General features: G+C 44.1%; 1 protein-coding gene across 2 annotated transcripts in view; it reads left to right on the forward strand.

The window, feature by feature from the left end:
- The first annotated feature begins 2,360 nt into the window (after positions 1–2,360).
- LOC111959193 (calsyntenin-3) overlaps positions 2,361–25,879 on the forward strand; it is a 28,173-nt gene continuing 4,654 nt past the window's right edge. The window contains exons 1-12 of one of the 2 annotated variants that reach the window (XM_023980680.2): positions 2,361–2,763; positions 3,853–3,919; positions 7,524–7,646; positions 8,634–8,844; positions 9,085–9,293; positions 10,632–10,781; positions 14,170–14,355; positions 14,822–15,121; positions 20,686–20,798; positions 21,755–21,914; positions 25,222–25,281; positions 25,413–25,561. In XM_023980680.2, coding sequence (XP_023836448.2) covers positions 3,853–3,919; positions 7,524–7,646; positions 8,634–8,844; positions 9,085–9,293; positions 10,632–10,781; positions 14,170–14,355; positions 14,822–15,121; positions 20,686–20,798; positions 21,755–21,914; positions 25,222–25,281; positions 25,413–25,561 — 1,728 coding nt within the window. In that variant the 5' untranslated portion in view covers positions 2,361–2,763. The remainder of the gene's footprint in view (positions 2,764–3,852; positions 3,920–7,523; positions 7,647–8,633; positions 8,845–9,084; positions 9,294–10,631; positions 10,782–14,169; positions 14,356–14,821; positions 15,122–20,685; positions 20,799–21,754; positions 21,915–25,221; positions 25,282–25,412; positions 25,562–25,879) is intronic. The other variant, XM_023980681.2, reaches the window with a different exon arrangement.

The raw sequence follows: 25,879 nt of genomic DNA on the forward strand, positions 1-25,879 counted from the left end.
TATTATTTGTGTACACATTTTTCTTTCTATTTATTTTAGTGTTTTGGACAGGACGCACGTTTTTTGGGGGACTAGGGAGATAAAGGTACAGGAAATAACCATTATGAGCCAATCATAATTGTTTTCTTGATTTTAGAAAACTTGAGAGACTGAAGTCTTGTATACACAGACTATTGCACTCGCCACTCACGGGCTCTGGATCCGTAGGTGGCTCTGTTTTATGATCTCTCTTCCTGTTTCAACCCTCCCCTCAAGTCCATATACATGGTGTATACAAAATATCCTAATATTGAGTTGCACCCCTCCCYGGCCTCAATTCGTCGGGCATGGACTCTACAAGGTGTCGAAAGCATTCCACAGGGATGCTGGCCCATGTTGACACCAATGCTTCCCACGGTTATGTCAAGTTGACTGGATGTCCTTCTGGGTGGTGGACCATTCTTGATACACATAGAAAACTGTTGAGCGTGAAAAACCCAGCAGCGTTGCAGTTCTTGACAAAAGCCGGTGCACCTGGCACCTACTACCATACCCCGTTCAAAGGCACTTAAATCTTTCGGCTGAATTGGCACACAAACACACACACAATCCATGGCTTAGAAATCCTTCTTTGTCCTGTCTCCTCCCCTTCATCTACACTGATCGAAGTGAATTTAACAAGTGACATAAATAAGGGATCYTAGCTTTCGCCTGATTCACCTTGTCAGTCTGTGTTCCTAATGTTTTCTCTACTCCGTGTATATAGAGCCTGCACAGACATGGCTATGGTTCAGGCACAACAGAAATGTTTATGGCACTTTCAGATTTAATGTAAAGATATTAATTTTGTTGAGAGAACAAAAAAMCAAGGATTGCTGCTCTGATGGGAATTATATATTTTGGGGAGGAGTGTTTTCATTGGCCAACACTCACTCACAAGAAGCACTGTACACACTAACACGTGACTCGAAAATGGCCTTGTATTATCAACTAATGTTTTTACATTTATTCTGGTTTCAATTCAGATTTTGTTTCCGTTATTTCGTGACGAGACTGGATTTTATAGCTATTTTAGGAGGGTTTTACGATCAACCATTTTGTAGCTTTGGATAAGATTCCGTGAAGGGATTTCAATGCTCTCCTCTTCCCCATCTCCCTCTCCTCATTACCTTTTCCTCCTCTGTCTGCCATCCTCCTCTCACTCCATTGCCCCCCCACACCCTTCCGGCTGTCTCTGAACAAACTGGAAAACAAACTCACAACTAAAACAACAGGTAACCAAAACCACCACTTTTACATTGAGTGACATCACCATACCAATGTCAGCAGCATCACAAGTGGTCTCCAGCGAGATCTAGCACCTTCCTCGATCTTTCTTAGGACTTGGTACAACTTCGCCCTAACCACTGACGCAAGGTCAGATCTAGAATGTTTGACCTGTCAGATACTCTGTTCCTACATCTACCGCTATCCTTTTCCAATGCAGAGACACATTGGGAGAGCAGTGACTCACTGTAGCAACAACCCAGATTTTAATAATATTTTTACTTGTGGTAATAATTAATTGATGTGAATTAATTGTTATTCGAGAGACTACTTTTTTGCCTTATTGCTACCAAATGTACAAAGGAAAAGAGAAATGGGGGGGGGAAAGAATTTTAAATACATTTTTTGTAATGTTCATTAAAATGCTGGATTTTAAAAACCAAAGAGGTGTGTGTGTCAGTGGTGTGAAGTACTTAAGTTGTTTTTTGGGGGGTATCTACTTTGCTTTACTATTTATATGTTTGACAACTTTTACTTCACTACACTCCTAAAGAAAATCATGTATTTTTTTACTCCCTGACACCCAAAAGTACTCGTTACATGTTGAGTGCTTAAGACTGGAAAAAGGTCAAATTTTCACACTTATCAAGAGAACACACATGGTCATCCCTATTGCCTCTGATCAGGCTGACTCACTAAACACATGCATTGTTTGTGATTTATGTGTTAGTGTGTATCCCTGTCTATCTGTACATTTTAAAAACAAGAAATTAGTGGTGTTTGCTTAATATTAGGGAATTTTAAATTATTTATACATGTATCTTTGAGCAATTCCATTTACTTTTGATACTTAAGTATATTTAGAACCAAATACTTTTATTCAAGTATTTTACTGGGTGACTTGAGTTACTTTCTATTAAGGTGTCAATACTTTTACTCAAGTATGACAATTGAGTACTTTTCCTCCACTGGTGTGTGTACACGCTGTCTGGCAAAAGGGGTGATATGACGTCATTTTGCAGTCAGGGCGGGGAAAGGTAGTGGCTGTTAAGAGTGCCCCCAGCTGTCAGTCACTACATGTAGACAAAAAAWATATATTATGTTGCGCTGAAATGAGTAATATCATGCGTTGGCCCCAACATCATCATAGTGGATTCAATAAACAGAGAGAACAGTGCAAATTGGCAGGGAGCTAGAATTGGAGCTGGAGCTGAGAGGACGCAGTGTGGGCGGGTTAAACACGGAGAGGGAGGGGACGTCAGCGTTATATTCCCATCGTTTTTCCCCCTTCATACGACGTCTGCCGAAAACAAGGACATCGGTATTGAGATACTATCCGTTCGTATCACTGTCTTGCATCAAACCGAGGCGTACACATTTGAGCATCTTCAAGAGATCTGTGTATGAAATCCCGTTACCTGCGCTTTAGATTCTTTGCGTCGGAGGATAGCTGAGCTGCAGAAGCACGGATGCTACGAGGGTTAGCGTTGGGTACCAAAACACCTCGCACTCACCACGGTAATGTGAAATTGACAGCGGCTTTCTTATGTTTTTGATTGTAACCAGTATCTATGTCTTTGACAATATTTTTTAAGGGTCCAAAATATAGATCTGCTGGCGTATGGTGCCAATTGATGCACCTATCAATCAATATGGGGTATAAAATCGATTAGTTATTGTCGCATAAACGCATGTCTGCATCACCTCTGTGTAGCCTTGAACAAYCTGTGTTAACTCATTTTGAGCAGAATATATATTGTACGCCCCTCTACACAGTCTCGTTTAAGTTTTAAGTTTTGATTTAATATTTAGGCCTAGGCCTAGATAGGCTTCGATTTTACGCATGGCAGTGAATGGTAGAATGTGGGTATCGTGATGCCAATAACGGCTCAATAGACCATGGAATCATTTTGGAAACCGTGTCAACCTACTGGCACGGACACCAAAGCCTAAACACACCCACACAGGCAATGAGTAGGTGCGTGCATAGGCAGCATATTGGCCTGTATGGGCTATAACATCACTGTATCATTTACCATCTCAAAATGAACATCAGCATAACTAGACACTACTGGGCTATACGTTACAGCTTTTTGTTATGCACGCCAGTTTGTTTTGATTCAGTCTAATGCTCTATTTTATTGTACCATTTTAATGTGCCAATTCACTACATGGACCTGGGTCCATGTGCTGTCTTTTTACTGGGCTTTTGTTATTATGCGTTATTCGTCTGTATTCTGTATGAGGTGAAAGTATAGCGACGGAAGATTCCGTTGGATGTAGACTTAATGTATTAGGATTTTTACTGATGTGTATTTGTCTGTCCTGGCATGTCTAGTCTATGTTCTCTACACCTCAGCCGATCTTCCAGTGCTGGTCGGTTTAATGTGTCAAACTCATTCTGCGGCGGGCCGAGTGTCTCCTCCCCAGTACTTCATTGATGAATTAAGGTCACTGATTAGTTAGGAACTCACCACACCTGGTTGTATAGGTCTTAATTGAAAGGAGAAACCAAGAACCAGCCCACTCGGCCCTCCGTGGAATGAGTTTGACGCCCCTGCATGTACTGTATTCCTCTACCCTTCTTCCTTTCCTTTCCTCCCTCAGATGGACAGAATGAGTTGTCTCTCCTTCCTCCTCCTTTGCTTGACTTCGGTTGCCAGTGGCAACAAAGGTCAGTTTCCTTTCCTTTTGACTGTTAATTGTGAGAACCGCTGAAATTATGTTTTTCTCTATTGCCATGGGAGCACAGATATCTGTAGTCATGCTCATGGCCAGGGCCCTTTGGTTGCTGCCCCCTAAACTAGAGGGAATTCAATCATATATCCACTCACCGTGCTCAACGTCATAATATATCACATTATATGTCTGTAATGTGTGATTACATACACATCACCATTATAGAGTGTTGTCCTGCATGTAGCCTGTATGTATGTATGTATGTATGTATGTATGTATGTATGTATGTATGTATGTATGTATGTATGTATGTATGTATTTTGCTCAATGTGGGGATGTTGCTGTATGTGATTCTGTGTGTAATTGACAGCATGACATTCCAAGGAGGATCAATCTTCTTCTCTGAGCTAGATCACCGTGGATAGCCATGACTCTTGATTTGCCAACATTGCTCCAGTGATTATCACGCTGGAGACTTGGAATTAGACTGAAATGGACAGAGTGGGGGCCGAAGGACATCAGCGAGGGCGAGGGAGGAGAGGAGAAAGGCAGTGACGCTGAAAGACAGGGAGACCGAAGTGGAAAGGAGAGAAGGGGAGCAGCAGTGACGGGGGAGCAAAAGGAGTCGGTCCAAGGAAAGAGATACGGAGACGCAGCGTGTGTGACAGACAAACAGTCAGATAGTTAGGAAGGGCGGGTGGGGAGAGGAAGAGAGAGAGAGAGAGAGATGGTGCGTAAAATCAAGTGCCAGTGAGAGAGATAAGAGCGTGTGAGAGAAGGGCAGAGAACGATGGGATGTTGTGTGGAGAGAGAGAGAGAGAAAGTGAGAGAGATGGAGCGAGATGGATGGAAAGAGATGTCTCTCAATCTGTAATCCCGGGTGTAATCTGCAGCCCTGATGTTCAGATTAATACTGTATTGCAGAGAGATGGAGAGAGGGAGGGAATGGGAAAGAGAGACAGGCGGGGAGAGAGGGTTAGAGATAAATGACAAAAAGAGGGACAGAGCAGAATCTTGAGGACAGGCAGTGTTCGTATCAGATTAACCATTGAGGATGGCGAACACTAGCCTGGGCATGACTCACCAGCCTGGTCACACAACCAAAAGGGTGTACTACAAAGCAAGATCAAGGCAGCTAACTTGCCTGAATACTCTTAAAAAACATTTGTAGTTTTTATAAAGATAAGCTTGTTATCGACATGGTCTAATTGACTCAACAACCAAACATACATCCCACTGGGGAAAAACTAGATGAATCAGTTTTGTTTCCACGTCATTTCAACAACAAAAACCAATGCGATGACGTTAAATCAATGTGGAAAACTGGATTAGGGAAAAAAGTCATCAACGTTAGGGAATGAAGTATTTTTTGTTCACCCWACTTTTAACCTAAATCCATGGTGAAATGTTTGGTTTATTTCACRTTGAATTCACGTGAGTTGACAACTCGACCAAATGTACATCAAAACTAGACGTTGAGCTGATGTCTGTGCCCAGTGGGATATCTACAGTGCATTAGGAAAGTAATCAGACCCCTTGACTTTTTCTACATTACATTACGTTACAGCCTTGTTTAAAAAATTTATTTTAAAAAAAATGTTTCACATCAATCTACTCACGATGCCTCATAATGACAAAGCAAAAACAGGTTTTTAGACATTTTCGCAAATTTGTTAAAAATAAAAAACAGATACCTTATTTACGTAAGTATTCAGACCCTTTGCTATGAGACTCGAAATTGAGCTCGGGTGCATCCTGTTTCCATTGATCACCCTTGAGATGTTTCTACAACTTGATTGGAGTCCACCAGTGGTAAATTCAATTGATTGGACATGATTTGGAAAGACACACACCTGTCTATATAAGGTCACACAGTTGCCAGTGCATGTCAGAGCAAAAACCAAGCCATGAAGTCAAAGGAATTGTCCGTAGAGCCCCGGGACAGGATTTTGTCAAGGCACAGATCTGCGGAAGGGTACCAAAACATTTCTGCAGCATTGAAGTTCCCCAAGAATACAGTTGCCTCCATCATGCTTAAATGGAAGAAGTTTGGAATCACCAAGACTCTTCCTAAAGCTGTCCGCCCGGCCAAATTGAGCAATCGGGGGAGAAGGGCCTTGGTCAGGGAGGTGACCAAGAACCCGATGGTCCGCTCTGACAGAGCTCCAGAGCTCCTCTGTGGAGACGGGAGAACATTCCAGAAGGTCAACCATCTATGCAGCACTCCACCAATCAGGCCTTTCTGGTAGGAAGCCACTCCGTCTGGCATTCATGCACACAACAGCCAGCTTGGCAAAGGACTCTCAGACCATGAGAAATAAGATTCTCTGATCTGATGAAACCAAGATTGAACTCTTTGACCTGAATGCCAAGCGTCACGTCTGGAGTTAAMCTGGCACCACCCCTACGGTGAAGCATGGTGGTGGCAGCATCATGTTGTGGGGATGTTTTTCAGCGGCAGGGACTGGGAGACTAGTCAGGACCAAGGGAAAGATGAACGGAGCAAAGTACAGAGAGATCATTGATGAAAACCTGCTCAGGACCTCAGACTGGGAGCGAAGGTTCACCTTTCAACAGGACAACGACCCTAAGCACACATCCAAGTCAACGCAGGAGGGGCTTCGAGACAAGTCTCTGAATGTCCTTGAGTGGCCCAGCCAGAGCCCAAACTTGAACCCGATTGATCATCTCTGGAGAGACCTGAAAATAGTATGCTTAGCTTTCTTAATGAACCAGTAAATCAACTGTTTCTGGTTGTTTGTCAAAGTTAGCTGGCTAACTCATTGCTCCTGATTTGCAGTACACMCATCTGGCTAGGAGAGAACGCCACTCGTCTTTGAGATGACTAGTACTGGAGGACAATTACTTTCCACTCTGTAGTACTCTYATCTCACGTTGATTCAGGCCAGATTGGCATTTTTAATTGTTATAATTAGCCAGAGTGTTTTGGTTGTTGAGACAGCGGAGCGGTTGCTACACAACATGTCCTGTGGCTCTGTCATCGCTGTCTGAGTCTAACGTCATCATCTCAGGGTCTAGTGAGGGAGGCATGTCTRAAATAAAAGCCCTCAGGCTTTTGTTTTGGTCTTTGATTGTTTGAGTGTAAAATCGTCACCGTTCCAGCTCGTTAGCTCTGCCTTTGATTGATATGGGTGAACATTCTGGAGARAAATTAATAATTAATTGGCAATTAGAGGGTGGCTTCACAGCAAACTTTCCCTGTTTAATTTGGACGTCCACGTTTGCCAGTGAGTGAAGTGGGCAGGCAGCCTGTGGGCCGGCTGCTTGGGCTGTTCTGATTGATATGTACAATATGCCTCTCCCTGTGTGATAAGGTGAAATCGGCCTAGGTGTAATTATGTTGCCAACTGACGCAAGGTGTGGATTGACACTTGTGTGTTAGGGGGTGGGGGTTGAGTGTGTGTGCATTTCTGTGTGTCTGTGTGTGTCTTCATTTGTCTGTATGTGTATCTGCGGTCACACACACACACACACACGTCCTGTCATGTAATGGGGTGTTACAAATAGCCATGTTTTTTTCCCCTTCTAATTGCTCCATTTAACCCAAGCCTCCTTTTGTCTCCTGTGTTGCCGTTCAGCCAATAAGCACAAGCCATGGATCGAGACGGAGTACCAGGGTATCGTCATGGAGAACGACAACACCGTTCTTCTCAACCCACCACTGTTCGCCCTGGATAAAGACGCTCCACTGCACTACGCAGGTACAGTACAGGCATGGTTAGAATGATGGGGGGCCACTTGGCAGTCCTCCGATAGCAAATCAGGACTCTCCCACATAATAAGCATTATAAAATATTAGCATTGAAAGTATGGTAGCAATGTATTTTACGGTYGAAATATTACCGGGTGTTTACTAATTGAACCGAGTATAAACATGAAACATATTGCCATTTGGAACATATTTGCTATTGATTACAATGGCCACGGTTAGCATATTGAAAACCGAGTCTCACAATACCCCTACAGTGACTAAGCATTTTGTAGAGGGGAAATTGTTAGAAATTGAACATGTTATGCCGTCCTAAAATCAGAGTGGACGGCGTAAAATGGTAATTACACAATAATAACCTATGAAGCACCATCATTTGTGCCAGAAAGTTCACATTGTTACCACACAATTTGGTCAATACCAGTGGAACAAGTACCGTAAAATAAAACGCTACCGAAAGGATTTAGCTGGGCACTCCCATAAGCATTACAAATATTAACATGGAAAATAATCATATCTGTCCTGTCCTCTATTTTTAGGGCCGCCCCAATAGTTGGTGTATAATTCTATTCCTGGGTACTACACTGGTCCTCCACAGCCAAGTGAAATTCAATTATGTGTATTCATTGGGAACATTATATGCCCTGTGCTCACAGAAATCATTATGGTACACATTTCCCAACTGGGACAATGAAATTATTGATTGGATCATTTAACATCACATGGGGTTCATTGAAATAGATCACTGAATTTCATGGTGTTTATTTTAGCCATTGAAGACTCTATTTGAGTAAATCCGTCAATGTAAATCATCAAAATGTCACTAGAAGTTAAATTGGTACTAAAATGAGTTGGTCTCTCTCTCTCTCTCTCTCTCTCTCTCTCTCTCTCTCTCTCTCTCTCTCTGTCTCTCTCTGTCTCTCTCTCTCTCTTTCTCTCTCTGTCTCTCTCTTTCTCTCTCTTTCTCTCTCTCCTCCAGGTGAGATCTGTGGCTTCCGGGTGCACAATGGGCCCTCGGGATCCAGTTCGGTCCAGTTTGAGGCGGTGGTTCTGGACCGTTCGACAGGGGAGGGCCTGGTCCGCTCTAAAGAGCCATTGGACTGTGAGAGCCAGCGGGAGCACAGCTTCACCATCCAGGCCTATGACTGTGGAGAGGGCCCCGATGGAGCCAACAGCAAGAAGTCCCACAAGTGAGATACACTACATTACCCTAAAGGTCAAATAGGTTTAATGGATTGGGTTGTTGTCAGAGGTTATACTGGTTATTGTAGTTTGGAGAATGATTAACACTTGGGTATTTGTCACTGCTATGCTTGATCCATACGTTACTATATTACCATGCAGTTATGTATGGATTGACCTCTCTTCCTTCATCTTTATCACGCTCTTTACTTTTCTTCTATTTTTCTTTCTCTCTCTCTTTCTTTCAGGGCCACGGTGCATGTACGTGTGAACGACGTAAACGAGTTCTCCCCAGTGTTCGTGGAGCGTCGCTATGAGGCCTCCGTCCCAGAAGGCCGTCTGTTCGACCGCATCGTGCGCGTTGAGGCCCTCGACGCAGACTGCTCCCCGCAGTACAGCCAGATCTGCTTCTACGACATCATCACCCCCAACGTTCCCTTTGTCATCGATAACGATGGTGAGAACTACAGCTACCACAACAGAGCTGGGCTTTACAGCAGTTTTCCACAAATAAACGAGGATCTGGCTAGTCTTTACCAGAGCCGTTTAGAATATGTTTATCTAAATATATGGCTCTGGTCTTTTAGATTTTGTTTATTTGATTCATATACTATAAAATTGAATGTAATGTGTGAGTTGACATCTTGTCACCAATGAAAACAACAGTTAGCATGTTGATGACTACCAATCTGTAAAAATACGCGTTCATTTCCCTGTTCTATCTTGATTGTCTCCAGCTGGTCTTGTTGCTATGTACGTTGCTAGAGAATGACCGGTCCCGAAAGTAGTCACTCACTCCTCCACCGGCCTGAGCCATTTCCAAGTATCTTGCTCACCCATTTTGCCGTTTTTATGCTACAGCATTCCTTTTGCACCACAATGAGTAGATTTGCAGCACGTTTTTGCTGTAAGAAACACAGTTTGACTCCCGCCTTCACAGGTAGCTTTCAGAAAAACATACGTGTGCTTAGGTAGTAGTTGTGTAAGCGAAGCTTATGCATCAACATTGCTAGGGCAGGTTTATTTGAACATAGCCCAGAGGACAGTCGGTTCAGGGGGTTAGGCCTTAGTCTAGTGTTTCCGTTGATCTTGTAGGCATGTTTCCTCTGAGGAGAAGGCTTTGATTTCAGTCGGCAAGACTGCCATTGACGGGCTACTGGTGGGAGATCGATAGCGGGCATTTTCTAACATGACAACAGAATAGGGTTGAGGCAGATTTTCTCAGGAGTCAGGTTCTTACCATGACTTTGCACAATTGGCAGTGACTTGGGGAGGAGGTTGCAGGGGATGAGAAGTTCCTTTAATATATGGGTCAGGCTGCTGGGCCCAGATGAAGCACAGAGACTTTTTGTTTCAGCCCGGGCGGTTTAAATGCCCTAGTTATTGTCATTGTCTCTCTCTCTCTCCCACTCTACCTCTATATTTCTCTTTCATCCCTCCCTTTCGCAGTCTTTCTTTCTCCCCCGTCTCGCATTGTCTGGGGCCTGTCGTGCAGGTTCCGTCACCCATATCTTTGTTACATTCTCTCTTCGTCTCTCGATATAAGAAGAAGCTGTCTTTTATTCATTATTTTAGTTCTCTCTTCTCTCTCCCGCCCTTGTCGTTTCCTTTTCCGTTTGAATATACTGCACTGAACAATTTTGGCGTGTCTGCTGTGTGTGCGCGTAGGTGTGGTGAGAGTGTGTGTATAAGAGTGCATATTTTTCACGCTGTGCTTTTGAGTGAATGACTGTGTTTTGTATTGTACTGTACATAACTCTCTCTCCCTCTCCATCCCTTTCTTCCCATCTCCTAGGTAACATTAAGAACACAGAGGCATTGGATTCGAAGCACCAGCGTGTCCACACCTTCTGGGTGACCGCGTTCGACTGTGGCAAGAACCGCGCTCAGGCCGACGCCCAGGTCGTCGTCACGGTCAAACCGTCCTGCAAACCCGGCTGGATCGGTAATCAATAACACTAAACGCATCATCACCCTCATTATTCATGACTTCTTCATCTGTCTCCTCAGTGGTAGTGTAGAATGGACCTATTCCCTATATAGTGCACTACTTTTGAACAAAGCCCTAGGGCCTGTCGTCAAAAGTAGTGCACTACAGTATATAGAGAATAGGGTGTAATTTGGGACGCAGGCTGTATCTTTGTGGGAACTACATTCGTGTCTGAAATGATACTGTAGCATATAGAATGGACGTTGTTGGGTTACATTTTGCAGACTTCAATTGAGAAAATGGTGAAAGATGACAATGCTACTTGATAACTTAATTGGTGTGAATGGTCGAGGGACACAACTTACCTCTGCCTTTAGAGCATAATTATCCTAACATGAATGACTCATCAACACAGAATTTTTGTACAGTGCTTTCGGAAAGTATTCAGAACCCTTAACTTTTTCCACATTTTGTTACTTTACACCCTTATTCTAAAATATATATTTTTTAAATCCCTGAATCTAACACATAATACCCCATAATGACATATCAAAAAACAGATTTTTTTGACATTTTTGCAAATGCATTCAAAATAATAATCACATATCAAGTATTCACACACTTTACTATTGAAGCACCTTTAGAAGCGATTACAGCCTTGAGTTTTCTGTGGCGATTTTAGCATGCAAATCTTGGTGGGGCAAACTCCCCCAAAATTGTTTAAATGAAGGGGGCATATAAGTAGCTCTTACAATATTCGATGATGACATTTCTCTAAAACAGGCTGTAGGCTACATGTGCACCAACAAGTCAGAACAGTCGGCAAAATTATGAGTGGGAAAGGGACCAAATTATTAGGGTGAGGCACATGGGCTACTAACAGCTTACTACACAACATATACTTAGTATTACTTTCTTAGCTACAGTATACATATCTTCCTGGTATATTACATCATTTAAGCAGCAGCATACAATACATTTTTGGACTCACCTTGTTGTGCTGTGCTCACTTGAACAGGAAATTTTGTCATCAAACTTTGTCATCAAAGTCTGGCATTCTCTGGATTTATGGTGCTTTCACGACAACTGGGTACTCTGTGAAAAACAAGGTTGAATCATGACGTCAGTGATTTTCAGGCCCAAGCTCTAGAAAGAGGCCCAACTTCCCGACTTGCAAATTCTAAGTTGGATGACCGTTCAAAACATATTTTCCCAGTCGGAGCTCGTTTTTTCTTAAACTCACTGAATATTTCCAAGATCCGAGTTTCCAGTTGTTTTGAATGCAACAGAAGTCATGCTGGATTGACATCATGGCCAATGTGTTCAACCTTTTCTGGCCGATGGTGTTGCATGTGAATGTTGATCCATTTAAGCTTGGAAAAGAGACCCTTAAACCCAAACGTGGAACACACACCCACTCCTCTGAATAGCAGGCTAGTGATGGCTTTGCAATGCTTGCAATTAGCCACTGATTCCTTCCAAACCACTCATTGTTGAATTTGCGATTTCCAACTTGTTGTATAATGTTTATATTCAATGACCAATGAGCACCAATAAGTTTTATAAAAAAATTATCTTCATATGACAAGGTATGAAAAGGATTTGCCAGTAGATTGTCGACTTGATTCAGGAGGATGACTGCTTGTCTATCTTGCTAGCTAAGATTTTGAAAGTATGATGTTGACATGATCAGTCCAATCAAAGCTACGGTAGATATAACATGATTTGACGTAATTTTATCTGTAGCCAATGACCTTGTGCCTTCTTGGATGGACACTTCTAAAGTAAATCTTTAAGCAGCACCCAAAGGGCTTGAATTTTCAAGCTCTCCCCGTAGATTTTGCAGTGACGTAGTGTCCCCATGAGTGACAGAACACTGAGCCAATCACGGCGCAACTAGAGAACATTACCAACCCCTACGCTCTGTACTTTCCGCTGGCTGACCCACCACCACAGAAAGCACTGAGCTAGTCGGAAACATCTGCATTTTGGAGCTGCCTTACTCAAGAAAGCAAAAAAGAGACCATGTTTGTATGCGGCTTTATAAAAAATATAATAAAACTTTTGCAAACTGATATGTGACATCGTATTAATGCCAAAATAACATGCAAAACAGGCAACAAAGCTGCCCTGAATGACAGGTCACTGCTTCTTGGGTATGATGCTACAAGCTTGGTACATCTTTATTTGGTGAAGTTTCTCCCATTCTTCTCTGCAGATCCTCTCAAGCTCTGTCAGGTTGGATGAGGAGCGTTGCTGCACAGTTGTTCGATCGGGTTCAAGTCCGGGCTCTGGCTGGGCCACTCAAGGACATTCAGAGACCAGAAGCCACTCCTGCGTTGTCTTAGCTGTGTGCTTAGACAAGTTTTCGCCAAGGATCTCTCTGTACTTTGCTACATTCACCTTTCACTCAATCCTGACTAGTCTCCCAGTCCCTGCCGCTGAATAACATCCCTACAGCATGATGCTGCCACCACCATGCTTCACCGTAGGGATGGTGCCAGGTTTCCTCCAGAAGTGACACTTGGCATTCAGTCCAAAGAGTTCAATCTTGGTTTCATCAGACCAGAAAATCTTGTTTCTTAGAGTCCTTTCGGTGGCTTTTGGCAAACTCCAAGCGAGCTGTCATGTGCCTTATACTGAGGAGTGGCTTCTGTCTGGACACTCTACCAGCCTGATTGGTAGAGTGCTGCAAAAATAGTTGTCCTTCTGGAAGGTTCTCCCGTCTCCACAGAGGAGCTCTGTCAGAGTGACCATCAGGTTCTTGGTCACCACCCTGACCAATGCCCTTCTCCCCCGATTGATCGGTATGGCCGGGCGGCCAGCTCTAGGAAGAGCCTTGGTGGTTCCAAACTTCTTCAATTTAAGAATGATGAAGGCCACTGTGTTCTTGGGGAACTTCAATGCTGCAGAAATGTTTTGGTACCCTTCCGCAGATCTGTACCTCAACACAATCCTGTCCCGGAGCTCTACGGACAATTATTTCGACCTCATGGCTTGGTTTTTGCTCTGACATGCACTGTCAACTGTGGGACCTTTATATAGACAGGTGTGTGTCTTTCCAAATCATGTCGAATCAATTGAATTTACCACAGATGGACTCCAAGTTGTGGAAACATCTCAAGGATGATTAATGAAAACAGGATGCACCTGAGCTCAATTTCAAGTCTCATAGCAAAGGGTCAGAATACTTATGTAAAAAAGGTAGTTCTTTTTTATTTGTATTTATTTTTGCAACAAAAAAATATAAGCCTATTTTCACTTTGTCATTATGGGGTATTGTGTGTCGATTGATGAGGAATAATTGTAATGAAACATATCAAAATGTGGAAAAAGTCAAGGGGTCTGAATACTTTCCTAATGCACTGTATTTTGATGGTTTATTTTCTCTGTTGGTTTTCAGGCTGGTCGAAGCGGGTGGAGTATACCCCCGGGTCAGGCAGCATTCCCCTGTTCCCCAGTTTGCACCTGGAGACCTGCGAAGAGACTGTGTGGAACATCCAGGCCACCGTAGAGCTGCAGACTGGCCATATTGGGAAGGGATGTGACAGGGACAGCTACTCAGACCGATCAGTGCGCAGACTCTGTGGTGAGTGCTGCTTGAGTCTGGGCTATTCATGATGGACTCAATCTTTGGGATAATAATGTGTGACTATTTGAAGATTGGAATGGAGCATGCTCAAGTCACATAGGTTTTAGTCCTATTTGCCACATAAGCAGAAAAATACCTTGCATTTGTGGTGTGTGCATAAATGAAATTAAGTAATTCAGTCATGCATTTCGGGAGAGTACAGGCCCTGATATTCTTTGAGCTCACAATATCAGCTTACATTTATTGAGTCCAAAAGTCAGCTCGTTAAGGCATTAACGTGTTTAGAGTTAGTAAGTAGAGTTATGCAGCAACATTGGAGTGAGTCAGAAGGGGGGTTTGAACTCCCAACCTGAAACAAGCACATTAACCTCAGACAGTCCCAAAAGACTTAATGCTTCTAAGGCCTTTACCAAGGCTAGGGTTGTACAGTATGTCATTCATGATTTCACTCCTGTCTCACCAGGTGCTGTGAGAGGTGAAGTGGACTTACTCCCACCCCCGTCCCCAGCAGCCAATTGGACCTCAGCCTTGCCCACCCTCCCTTCTTCTGATTCGTCCCTGGTGTTCTCCTTCAATGGCTCCACCCACGTTGCCATGGTACCCGACTCTATTGCCTCGGCCGTATCCGGAGACCATTTCACCCTCCAGCTGTGGATGCGAAGGGGTGGGATCAACACCCAGCCGCCGACTAATCAAGCCAGAGGAAACCGCAGGGAGGAGGAGACTATTGTCTGCAGTACCGTCAAGAATGGTCAGTCAAATGGTCAGTCACAACTGTCAGTCAAAGTAAAAATACTTYAAAGTACTACTTTAGTTGTTTTTTGGGGTATCTGTACTTTACTATTTATATTTTTGACAACTTTTATTTTTCTATATTCCTAAAGAAAATATTGTAATGTTTACTCCCATACATTTTTTCTGACACCCAAAAGTACTCATTACACTTTTAATGCTTAGCAGGACAGAAAAATTGTCCAAATCACTCACTTATCAAGATAACATCCCTGGTCATCCCTACTGCCACTGATCTGGCGAACTCACTAAACACAAATGCTTAATTTGCTAATTATGTATGAGTGTTGGAGTGAAACCCCTGGCTATCCGTAAATGAACAAAAACAAGAAAATTGTGCCGTTTGGTTAATATAAGCAATTTTTTATTATTTTTACTTTTGATACTCAAGTATATTTAAAAGCAAATACYTTTAGACTTTTACTCAAGTGGTATTTTACTGGGTGACTCACTTTTACTTGAGTCATTTTCTATTAAGGTATCTTAACTTTCTTTTGTATTTTTGGTTGAATTTTTTTATTTTTTATTCAGGGGGTGGATCAACTTTAATATTGTGGATAGATTGTTGCTTCCATTAATGTAATTTTCTGCATTTCCAATCCCCATATATTTTTGGGGTAAATGTATCTTTTACTCAAGTATGACAATTGGGTACTTTTCCCACCCCTATATATATATATATATATATATATATATATAACCAGTGAAAAGTTTGGACACACCTACTCATTCGAGGGGTTTTCTTTATTTTTACTATTTTCTACATTGTAGAATAATAGTGAAGACATCAAAACTATGAAATGCACATATGGAATCATGTAGTAACCAAACAGGAGACAAATGGCTGTGAGACATGGGTTTAATCCTAGACACATGAAAAGTGGGATGTATACAGAGGGTACGGGACAACAGAAGACGAACAGCAGAGGGGTAATGATCTTGGAGTTGGGGAAAGGGACAATTTTAAAATGGGGAAAAGTTTGCGGGACTCCACCCGGAGGGGCAGATCTCGGGTGAAAAGCCATACCCTCTACCTGAGACGATACCGGGGGGCCGGGGTCCGGTGGCAGTCCGCTTGTCTCTGATACTACGAGGTAGTCTTGAGAAGAGCCGACTAGCGGTGGACAAACATCTGGGCCGAGGGAATGCCGACCTCTTGCTCCAGGAAGAGCGGGGGCTGATAACCCAGRGAACACTCGAAAGGCGAGAGCCCGGTGGCAGAGCAGGGGAGAGTGTTGCGGGCGAAGAGTCGTCTCCAGGTCTTGATTGACTTGCTCCAACTGGCTGTTGGACTGCGGGTGGAACCCGGCGGACACGTTGGCCGACGACCCAATGAATGTGCAGAGCACCTTCCAGGACAAGAACTGAGGACCCCGGTCGGAGACCATGTCCGCTGGGAGCTCATGGAACTTCCGGCTTGTTGTTCTTGGATCCCGGTCGGTAGGAGAGGGAGAAGTTAAACCGGGTGAAAAGCAGGGCCCACCTAGCTTGCCTGGAATTGAGACGCTAGGCAGTGCGGAGATATTCCAGGTTCTTGTGATCCGTCCACACAATGAACGGCTGTTCCGCCCGCTCCAACCAGTGACTCCACTCCTCCAACGCCATCTTCACCGGGAGAAGCTCACGATTCCCCACATCGTAATTCCTCTCCTTGGTGTTGAGGCGATGGGAGTAGGCGCAGGGATGTAACTTGAGGTCCAGGGCAGAATGCTGGGACAGGACAGACCCCACTCTGACATCCAAAGCATCGGTCTCCACCACGCACTGACGGGACGCGTCAGGATGAACCAATATTGGAGCTGTGGTGAAGCGGTGCTTCAGGTCCTGGAACGCCCGGTCAGCAGCTGGGGACCACGTGAACGGAATCTTGGGAGAGGTGAGTGTAGACAGGGGGAAGCCAGGGCATTGTAACCCCGGATAAAGCGGCGATAAAAGTAGGAAAATCCCAGGAAACGTTGCAGCTGCACTCTGGACATAGGCTGGGGCCAATCCACAACAGCTCTCACCTTTATCGGATCCATCTGTACATTCCATGCAGCGATGATGTAACCAAGGAAGGGGATGGTGGAGCAACGAAAATCTAATTTCTCCGCTTTCACAAAAAGCTGGTTCTCCAGCAGGAGCTGGAGGACCTGTCGGACATGGAGCACATGTTCTTGGGCTGAGTGGGAGAAAATGAGGATGTTGTCGAGGTAGACGAAGACGAACTGGTTCAACATGTCGCGGAGAACGTCATTAACTAGGACCTGGAACACAGCTGGGGTGTTGGTAAGGCCAAATGGCATGACCAGATTTTTGTAGTGACTGCTGGCTGTGTTGAAGGCAGTCTGCCACTCGTCCCCTTTCCGTATCCACACCAGGTGGTAGGCGTTCCACAKGTCCAACTACGAGAAAACGGTGGCCCCCTGGAACAGCTCGAAGACCAAGGCGATTAATGGTAGTTGGTAGCGGTTCTTCACCGTGATGTCATTGAGACCCCGGTAGTCAATGCACGGGCGCAGGGTTTTGTCCTTCTCCACAAAGAAGAACCCTGCGCAGGCGGCGGAGGCAGAAGGATGGATACACCCTGCAGCTAGGGAGTCCTCGATGTAGGTCTCGATAGCCTTGGACCCGACAGAGAGTACAGTCATCCCCAGGGTGGTGTGGTGCCTGGGAGAAGGTTGATCCCGCAGTCATAGGGTCAGTGCAGAGGAAGTGAAGTGGACAGGACGTTACTGAAAACCTCCCGGAGGTCCTGGTACTCCGCGGGAATGAAAGAGGCCCGGGGCAACTTTCGAGCCCACAGGAAGATGTCCTGCGCTGACTTCAGGCAATGGGCATGGTAGAATGGGCTCCAGCCCATGATGGCACCAGCAGTCCAGTTTATTAAGGGATTGTATCGCTGGAGCCAAGAGAATCCTAATATCACGGGAACCTGAGGAGACTTAATTAGCATGAATTGAATTGCCTCGCTGTGATTCCATGACACTCGTATATTGATGGGAGTGATATTGCGGGTGACCTGGCCCCGTCCAACGCTCTAACATCCATGGGAATGGAGCGGGGCTGAGTGGGGATGCCTAGCTCAGACGCCAGGGTAGCGTCTATAAAACTCTCATCAGCCCCAGAGTTGAGGAGTACCCGGAGAGGAAAAATTCTCCATATGGACCACCAGAGTACTCGCCCCTACCTGGTGAGCCTGGTCTGTTAGTGGACAGGAGGACACTAAATGACCAGTAGTCCCGCAATACAACTCTTTGTGTGAAGCCGGTGGAAAGACGTTCGGCTGGGGACAGCCTCTCTCTGCCTAGTTGCATCAGCTCGGGAAGAGGTAAATCGGCAGACTTTGGAGACTCTCGGGGGAACTCAGCTAGCCTCGAGTCCTCTCGGCCATGGAGACGTTGGGGATGCCTCGGAGGCGAGGTCGATTGGACCCCCTCTCCTTCCTACGTACCCATAGCCGCTCAGCGATTACGGGTTCCAAGCACTCTCAGTTGCCAACGTGCAGAAATCCACTGCATAGTCTACCACATTGCGGGAGTCTTGCCAAAGCTGGAGTAACTTCCGGGCAGCCTCTCCCAGAGAATCGAAAACCTTCCCTCCGCCACAAATTCCTCCAGACTGAAGCATACTGTTGTTCCCACACGGCCGTAGCCCAGGCGAGAACCCTCCCGGACATCAGCGTGATGAGGTACGCGATCTTCGAGCGGTTCGAGGGGAAAGAGGAGGGCTGCAGCTCGATGATGAGAGAACACTTTGCGTGAAACGCCCAACAAGTTCCAGACTCTCCAGCGAAGCGTTCCAGGGGAGGTAAGCGGGGTTCTTGGGAAACCGGGGTGGCCACGCTGCTAACAGCCGAGTTACTGAGGGGCTGGGAGGTTACAGTCGTGGTAGGCTGCCTGACAGACAACCTGCAGAATTGCTCCAGCAATGTGTTCAACAAGCGGTCATAGTGTTCGACCAATTTTTATTTTATTTTACCTTTATTTAACTAGGCAAGTCAATTAAGAACAAATTCTTATTTTCAATGACGGCCTAGGAACATTTGGTTAACTGCCTTGTTCAGGGGCAGAAAAACACATTTTTTACCTTGTCAGCTCGGGGATTACGATCTGGCAACCTATCGGTAACAAGTCCAACGCTCTAACCACCTGCCGCCCCAAGGTCTGGAACTCCTTGTGCCAACCTATGGTGGCTCCTTGGGAACAGACGGTGTTGCAGAGCTGGTCTGAGTCTGCTGGGTCCATCATGGCCAGTTTGTACTGTCAAGGCTCAGGAGAAGACCCAGATGCAGACAGTTTCGAAGTAACAAAAGTTTTACAAAAAAGGGGGTTGACAAACGGCAGGTCAAGGTCAGTAATCCAGAGTCCAATTGGTACAGAACGGCAGGCAGGCTCAGGGTCAGGGCAGGCAGAATGGTCAAAACCGGGAAAACTACAGAACAGGAACTAGAGAAAGACAGGAGCATGGGGAAAACGCTGGTAGGCTTGACGAAGCAAAACGAACTGGCAATAGACAGAGAGCACAGCTATAAATACACTGGGGATAATGAGGAAGATGGGYGACACCTGGAGGGGTGTGGAGACAAGCACAAAGACAGGTGAAACAGATGTTACAGCCTTGATGACAGCTTTGCACACTCTTGGCATTCTCTCAACCAGCTTCATGAGGAATGATTTTCCAATAGTCTTGAAGGAGTTCCCACATATGCTGAGCACTTGTTGGCTGCTTTTCCTTCTCTGCAGTCCAACTCATCCCAAACCATCTCAATTGGGTTGAGGTCAGGTGCTTGTGGAGGCCAGGTCATCTGATGCAGCACTCCATCACTCTCCTTCTTGGTCAAATAGCCCTTACACAGCCTGGAGGTGTGTTTTGTTTCTGTTTGCTTATTTAAGCTGTTCTTGCCATAATATACACTAGGTCTTTTACCAAATTTGGCTATCTTCTGTATACCACCCCTACCTTGTCACAACACAACTGATTGGCTCAAAAGCATTAAGAAGGAAATTAACTTTTAACAAGGCACACCTGTTAATTGAAAGGCATTGCAGGTGACTACCTCATGACACTGGTTGAGAGAATGCAAAGAGTGTGCAATGCTGTCATCAAGGCAAAGGGTGGCTACTTTGAAGAATCTCAAATATAAAATATATTTTGATATGTTTAACACTTTTTTGGTTACTACATGATTCCATATGTGTTATTTCATAGTTTTGATGTCTTCATTATTATTCTACAATGTAGAAAATAGTCAAAATAAAGAAAAACTCTGGAATGAGTAGGTGTCCAAACTTTTGACTGGTACTGTATATATTTTTTTTCTTCTGATTTTGCAGAGGGTGATACAGTACCCTCAGCACCCCTACTTCCCACCGCTATGTATACTGTATCTTTATGGCTCTGCTTCAGTCTAATTCTATGAAGACTATGGCGAGGAAATATGAACAGCCTTTTGTTGTGAGATGCACTGCCTGTGTCTCATATTCCGTCTGCAAGTTTTGTCTCAAATGCTGTTTTCTGTCTACTGACTGCCAGTCTCCTCTCCCTGTTCCTCAGACGACTCCTTCTCCCACTACTCTCTCTCCGTTCACGGCTGCCGTCTATCTCTTTTCTACTGGCCCGACGTCTCCGCTGCGCGGCCTGTGAAATTCCTCTGGAAACTGGAGCAGGTGCTATGGGAATGCTGCTGGATGAGGCTGGAACAGATTTTCTTCAATTAACAGTTGCTAGAAGGAGAGCTATGAGTGAAAGAGCCATACAAAAAGGCCAACGCTCACTTAATGCCAGTTGCAATTGTATTTATTTATTTTTAAGACAACTGCATTAAGTAGGGTTACAACCCAGGGTTCCTGATCTCAAGGCAGACTCGCTAGCTACAAGGGAAAGGGAAGACCTAGTCAGTTACACAACTGAATGCATTCAACCGAAATGTGTCTTCTGCGTTTAACCCAACCCATCTGAATCAGAGAGGTGCGGGGAACTACCTTAATCGACATCATCGGCACCCAGGGAGCAGTTGTTGTGGGGGTTAAGTGTCTTGCTTAAGGGCAGAACAGCAGGTKTTTTCACCTTGCCGGCTTGTGGATTCAAACATGCAACCTTTTGGTTACTGTCGCAATGCTCTACTTGCTAGGCTAGGATATTTCCCTTGGGGGAATTTGTAAATATGGGAATGGACAAAGAGCAAGGGGATTGGGAAGAATAGGATTTGGATGAGAGGCAGGGGCAGGGGCAGAGGGGATAAGGGGATGGTGGGGTTGTGTGGTTTTGGTTGGAGGGGGGACTAAGTGGTTTTGGCTGGGGTTACTGGTCGTAGACAGCTTAAACTGGGTAGGATTATAGGGGCCAAGCTGATGCAGATAAGATTTGGCATATCCCTCTGTCTCTCTTCTGCAACAATATCTGTTACAGTGCTCAGTCTGGTGTCATGGGTGGTGTTCAGTAGAAACAAAAGGGATAAAACATTTAGAAACATTTTGATATTATATGGGATAAGTTCATGTAGCACATCTAGTAGATAATTTTTTTAGTTCTCCTGTTTTGTGTCTGCTGTACACAACCCAAGTGTTCAGCTGTTTCTTGACCTCTGACCTATTGTGTCTTCATGTCCTTCTTTCCTCGCTAGGTGTGTGACAGCGAGTGGCATCACCTGTCCCTCAGTGTCCAGTTCCCCTCTGTGACACTGTACGTGGACGGAGTCACCTTCGACCCCGCCCTCATCCACGACAACGGAGCCATACCCAACCCTGCCCCACGACAGCGACTGGTCATTGGCGCCTGCTGGGGTAACGATTGGTTAAACCAAAGACAGTACAGTATGAAGATTGGTGATTTTAGCCTATCACACTTGTCGGCGATGTCGGCAAGCTAAGCTCACGTTATCGTGTCTAACAGTCGTCTGGTGGTGAACTGCGCAAATTAAAGGCACTCCTTCGATATAAAGTTGTTTTTCACAGAAATGCAAGCGTGTCAGTTTGTCACTTTCACGAGGTTGGAGTAATAATGTTCAACTACTTAAGACATTGGCTCGAGTCTAGGTTGTGCCTTTAGATTTCGAGAAAATAAACAACTAAGGAAGAATTTTTTTACTTCTCTCATTGACTTCCCAAACGCCGGCCTGGTCTGTTTGACCTGTTTCACAGGAATTACTGGAACATGTTGCGCCTCTGGGTTTAGAAACTCTGTGGTTAAACCTTACGCTACCTAGAACGGTTAAACCTTACAATGCATAGAACACCTGTCAGCAAATGAAGGATGCCTAAGTGGGCCACACTTTACATTACAGAGGTCCTATACTCGAGTAACTACCAGTTGGATAACTAATAACATATTATTCTATATATATATTCTATATCTATATAGCTAGTTAACAAGAATGAATTAGAAATGTCACTTTTAATTACATACACATATAGATACCCTGGAATGATGGCAATGTAATGACAAGTGTTGCTAATGAGTGGTAGTTGATGAGAACATGGCAAGGAAAAGATCACAATAATGTCCCACAATAGACAATGGAATATATTGCTTTGGCAATACATTTCTTGAATAGGTTACAAGATTACAAAAGAGCAACGCCTGCCTCCAAAATAGATTTGGCTGTTGTCCCAGTTCACGTTCTTCTGCAAATGAAACAGTTCACATGTTCCAGCACACCAATGAAAGCAACGCACACACACACACATATATACAGTGCCTTGCAAAAGTATTCAGACCCCTTGGATTACTTCAAATTTTATTGGGTTACAAAGTGGAATTCAAATGTATTTAATTACCATGTCAACAGTCCATGTCAAAATTCTAAAATATAGTTGTTGCGTAAGTATTCAGCACCATGAGTTCCTAATGTCTGGTATACTCAGGGTATAAACCACAGCGTAATTATTAACTTKACCATGCTTAAAGAGATATTCGATGTCTGATTTGTTATTGTTACCCATCTAACAATCACTTCCCTTCTTTATGAGGCTTTCAAATGCTCCCTGGTCTTTGTAGTTGAATCTGTGCTTGAAATTCAATACTTGGCCGAGGGATGTTTGAGGGATAGAGGAAGGGTTAGTCATTCTAAAATCATGTCAAATCCTATTATTTCACATTCCATGTAACTTATTACGTGATTTGTTAAGCCAAATGTACTCCTTAACTAATTAGGCTCAGGGGCTGAATACTTATGCAACAACTATATTTTAGTTATACATGTTTTTTTGTTTTTTTTAAATACTTTTTTCCCCTTCCACTTTCGCATTTGAATATTTTGTGTAGATTGTTGACGAAAAAATGACAATTTATTTTAATCCCACTTTGTAGTACAATAAAATGTGAAGAAATCCAAGGGGTTTGAATACTTTTGCAAGGCACTGTACATACACACACATACATACAACACACRCCATCTGACACCGAAAAGCATGGCATTTCCCTCCTCATTCACCTAAATATATTTGTGTGAAATGCTCTGACTGCCTCTCCATACTCTATTAATATCACTGACTTATCAATTATTTAGGCTAACAAAACAACAGGCAGGCCAGACGGTTAGCCTGCCAGTTACACCAGCGCTAATCGCTAAAATGGGACACACCAATTAGCGCTGGAAATACACTCACACACACATTCATGGCTACTGCCTGTGTGGTTACCAGCTGCTGGGAGATTATGAGGGTATGACACACCTTTGTCAGATTTACACGTTTATTTTCCTTCTTATTCCGTTTTTTTCACTCCTTTCACTTTTTCCACTCCGCCTCTTGCTTTTACTAACCATTTATTTCTCCTCTCACACCTGTCTTTCTCACTTCTCTCTGTCTTTCTCACTTCTCTCTGTTATCCTCTACCCCTTCTCTGTCTTTAAAGGCCCAGTGCAGTCAAAATTCAGTTTTTCTGTCTTTTATTTAAGTGATAATGCCTGAGAAGCCAGTGTTTGGAGGATATATTGGATATATTGTTATATATCTTCCAAACACCGGCTTCGAGGGCATTATCACTTTTATACAACAGGTTACCAACATATTCAAATAATGATTGACATATTTTTATAAAAAATGTTATTTTGGTGAATTTATATATACTATTTCATCCTTCCACAATATATAGTCCCGACACAAATCTAGGGTTGCTACCCAAGCCGATTGGTCGTTCGTTCTATCGGTTCGGTTGCTGGAGACGCGACCCAGTCGTTCAGTCTTTTTGTTCTGTATCCATGGACGTTTGTTCTAAATGTTCTATTGCCATACTGGCTGGCAACGTTCTTATCTTTGCTTGCTAGCTAGCCAACTACGGCTAACTTACAGTCACGTCAAACCTCTCTCGTCAGGACACTTGTTCAGAGGAGCTAGCTAACAACACAGCTAACACAATCACTTTAAACTGAAGCTGGAAAGACCGCAAACTAGCTGCACTTTGTTTCGTTGGACTTTTTTTCAATTTACATTTCTTTGTATATATCCATAAAAATGATGCCAGCTGATTCATGATTTCGACCGGCTGAGAAAAGCTTGCCTGTACGTCTCATCTCGACTCCCGACATGTTCATTACTCTGGGACAGCTTGGGATCGATTTTGAATATTGAAACAATGTTACAAATGTCGGAGAGACAGACAGCAAGGTTTACACAAGTCTCCGCTGTTGAAAACGAAATGTTATCCTAAAAGAAATGTTAGATCATGTCTAAATGCTTTTTATAGTGGAGATCAAGTTTATAAATTGCTTGACTGGGCTGATGAGACAGTGGATTGTGCAGTCAGAAGGAACAGAGTAAATAGGCATTTTAACATCTTAGATTTAGCCGCTGGTAAATTTTGGAATAGACACCAGCTGGAATGCGGTTTTAACCAATCAGGATTAGACCCACCTCTTGTATAAATAATATTTTACAACAGCTGATGAAACTTTTTATCAGTGTTATTTCCTGATAGTTGCTGGTTGAAAATACAATCTACACAGGACCTTCTAATCAGAAGGTTTGCATGGGCGGGAGTTTCGGCTTTCCATGGTGACATCACCATGCTGTAAATTGGTTAATAGACCAATAACAGAGTTCCAAACCTGACTGCATGGGGCCTTTAACCTTTCTTCTTTTCTCCCCACAGAGACAGAAGATAAACAGAAGAACATCCTTAACAACACCATCCCTGAGGGGAAAGACACAGGTGACTTAATTGTGTGTGTGTATTTGTGTGYGTGTGTTCGTTCACGCGCATATATGTCTGTGTAAGCCTGTGTGTGGGTGTTCATCTTTTTGCGTGTGTTGACTGTGTTCATTTTGTTTCTGGTTCTTTAGGGAAGTATGTGGGTGGTTACCGTGGACTGTTGTCAGGGGTGACGGTGCGTCCAGGGAGTGTGGAGCCCCACAGTGTGGTGGAGTGTCTGTACGCCTGCAGGGAGGGGCTGGACTTTGGGGACCTGGAGACCTTGGGCTCAGGCATGAAGGTAGCCTCGCCCTGCTGAAGAGGAGTCCTATAGATCACTGTCTCACTTGGCTAAGGCTTAAGAGTGGGCTTTGACACTCAGAATAGTTTTTTTCTTCATCTAGGTCATGGCAACCAAACGTTTTTTTTTTAACCACTGCTACAGTATATGTCCTACTGAGATTGTGTTATTTTCCCCCTGATGTAATTTTTTTTTACAGTCAATCAAAACTGAAGTCCCAAAACGGTGGTACTGATGAAATATATAAAGAGAATACATAGCCGGAATGAACTGTGTGTGTGACTATGAGGGGTGTGCAACCTCGGAGCGTGAACTCTT

This window comes from Salvelinus sp. IW2-2015, linkage group LG35 (genome assembly GCF_002910315.2).
Source record: "Salvelinus sp. IW2-2015 linkage group LG35, ASM291031v2, whole genome shotgun sequence".
Lineage (NCBI taxonomy): Eukaryota > Metazoa > Chordata > Actinopteri > Salmoniformes > Salmonidae > Salvelinus > Salvelinus sp. IW2-2015.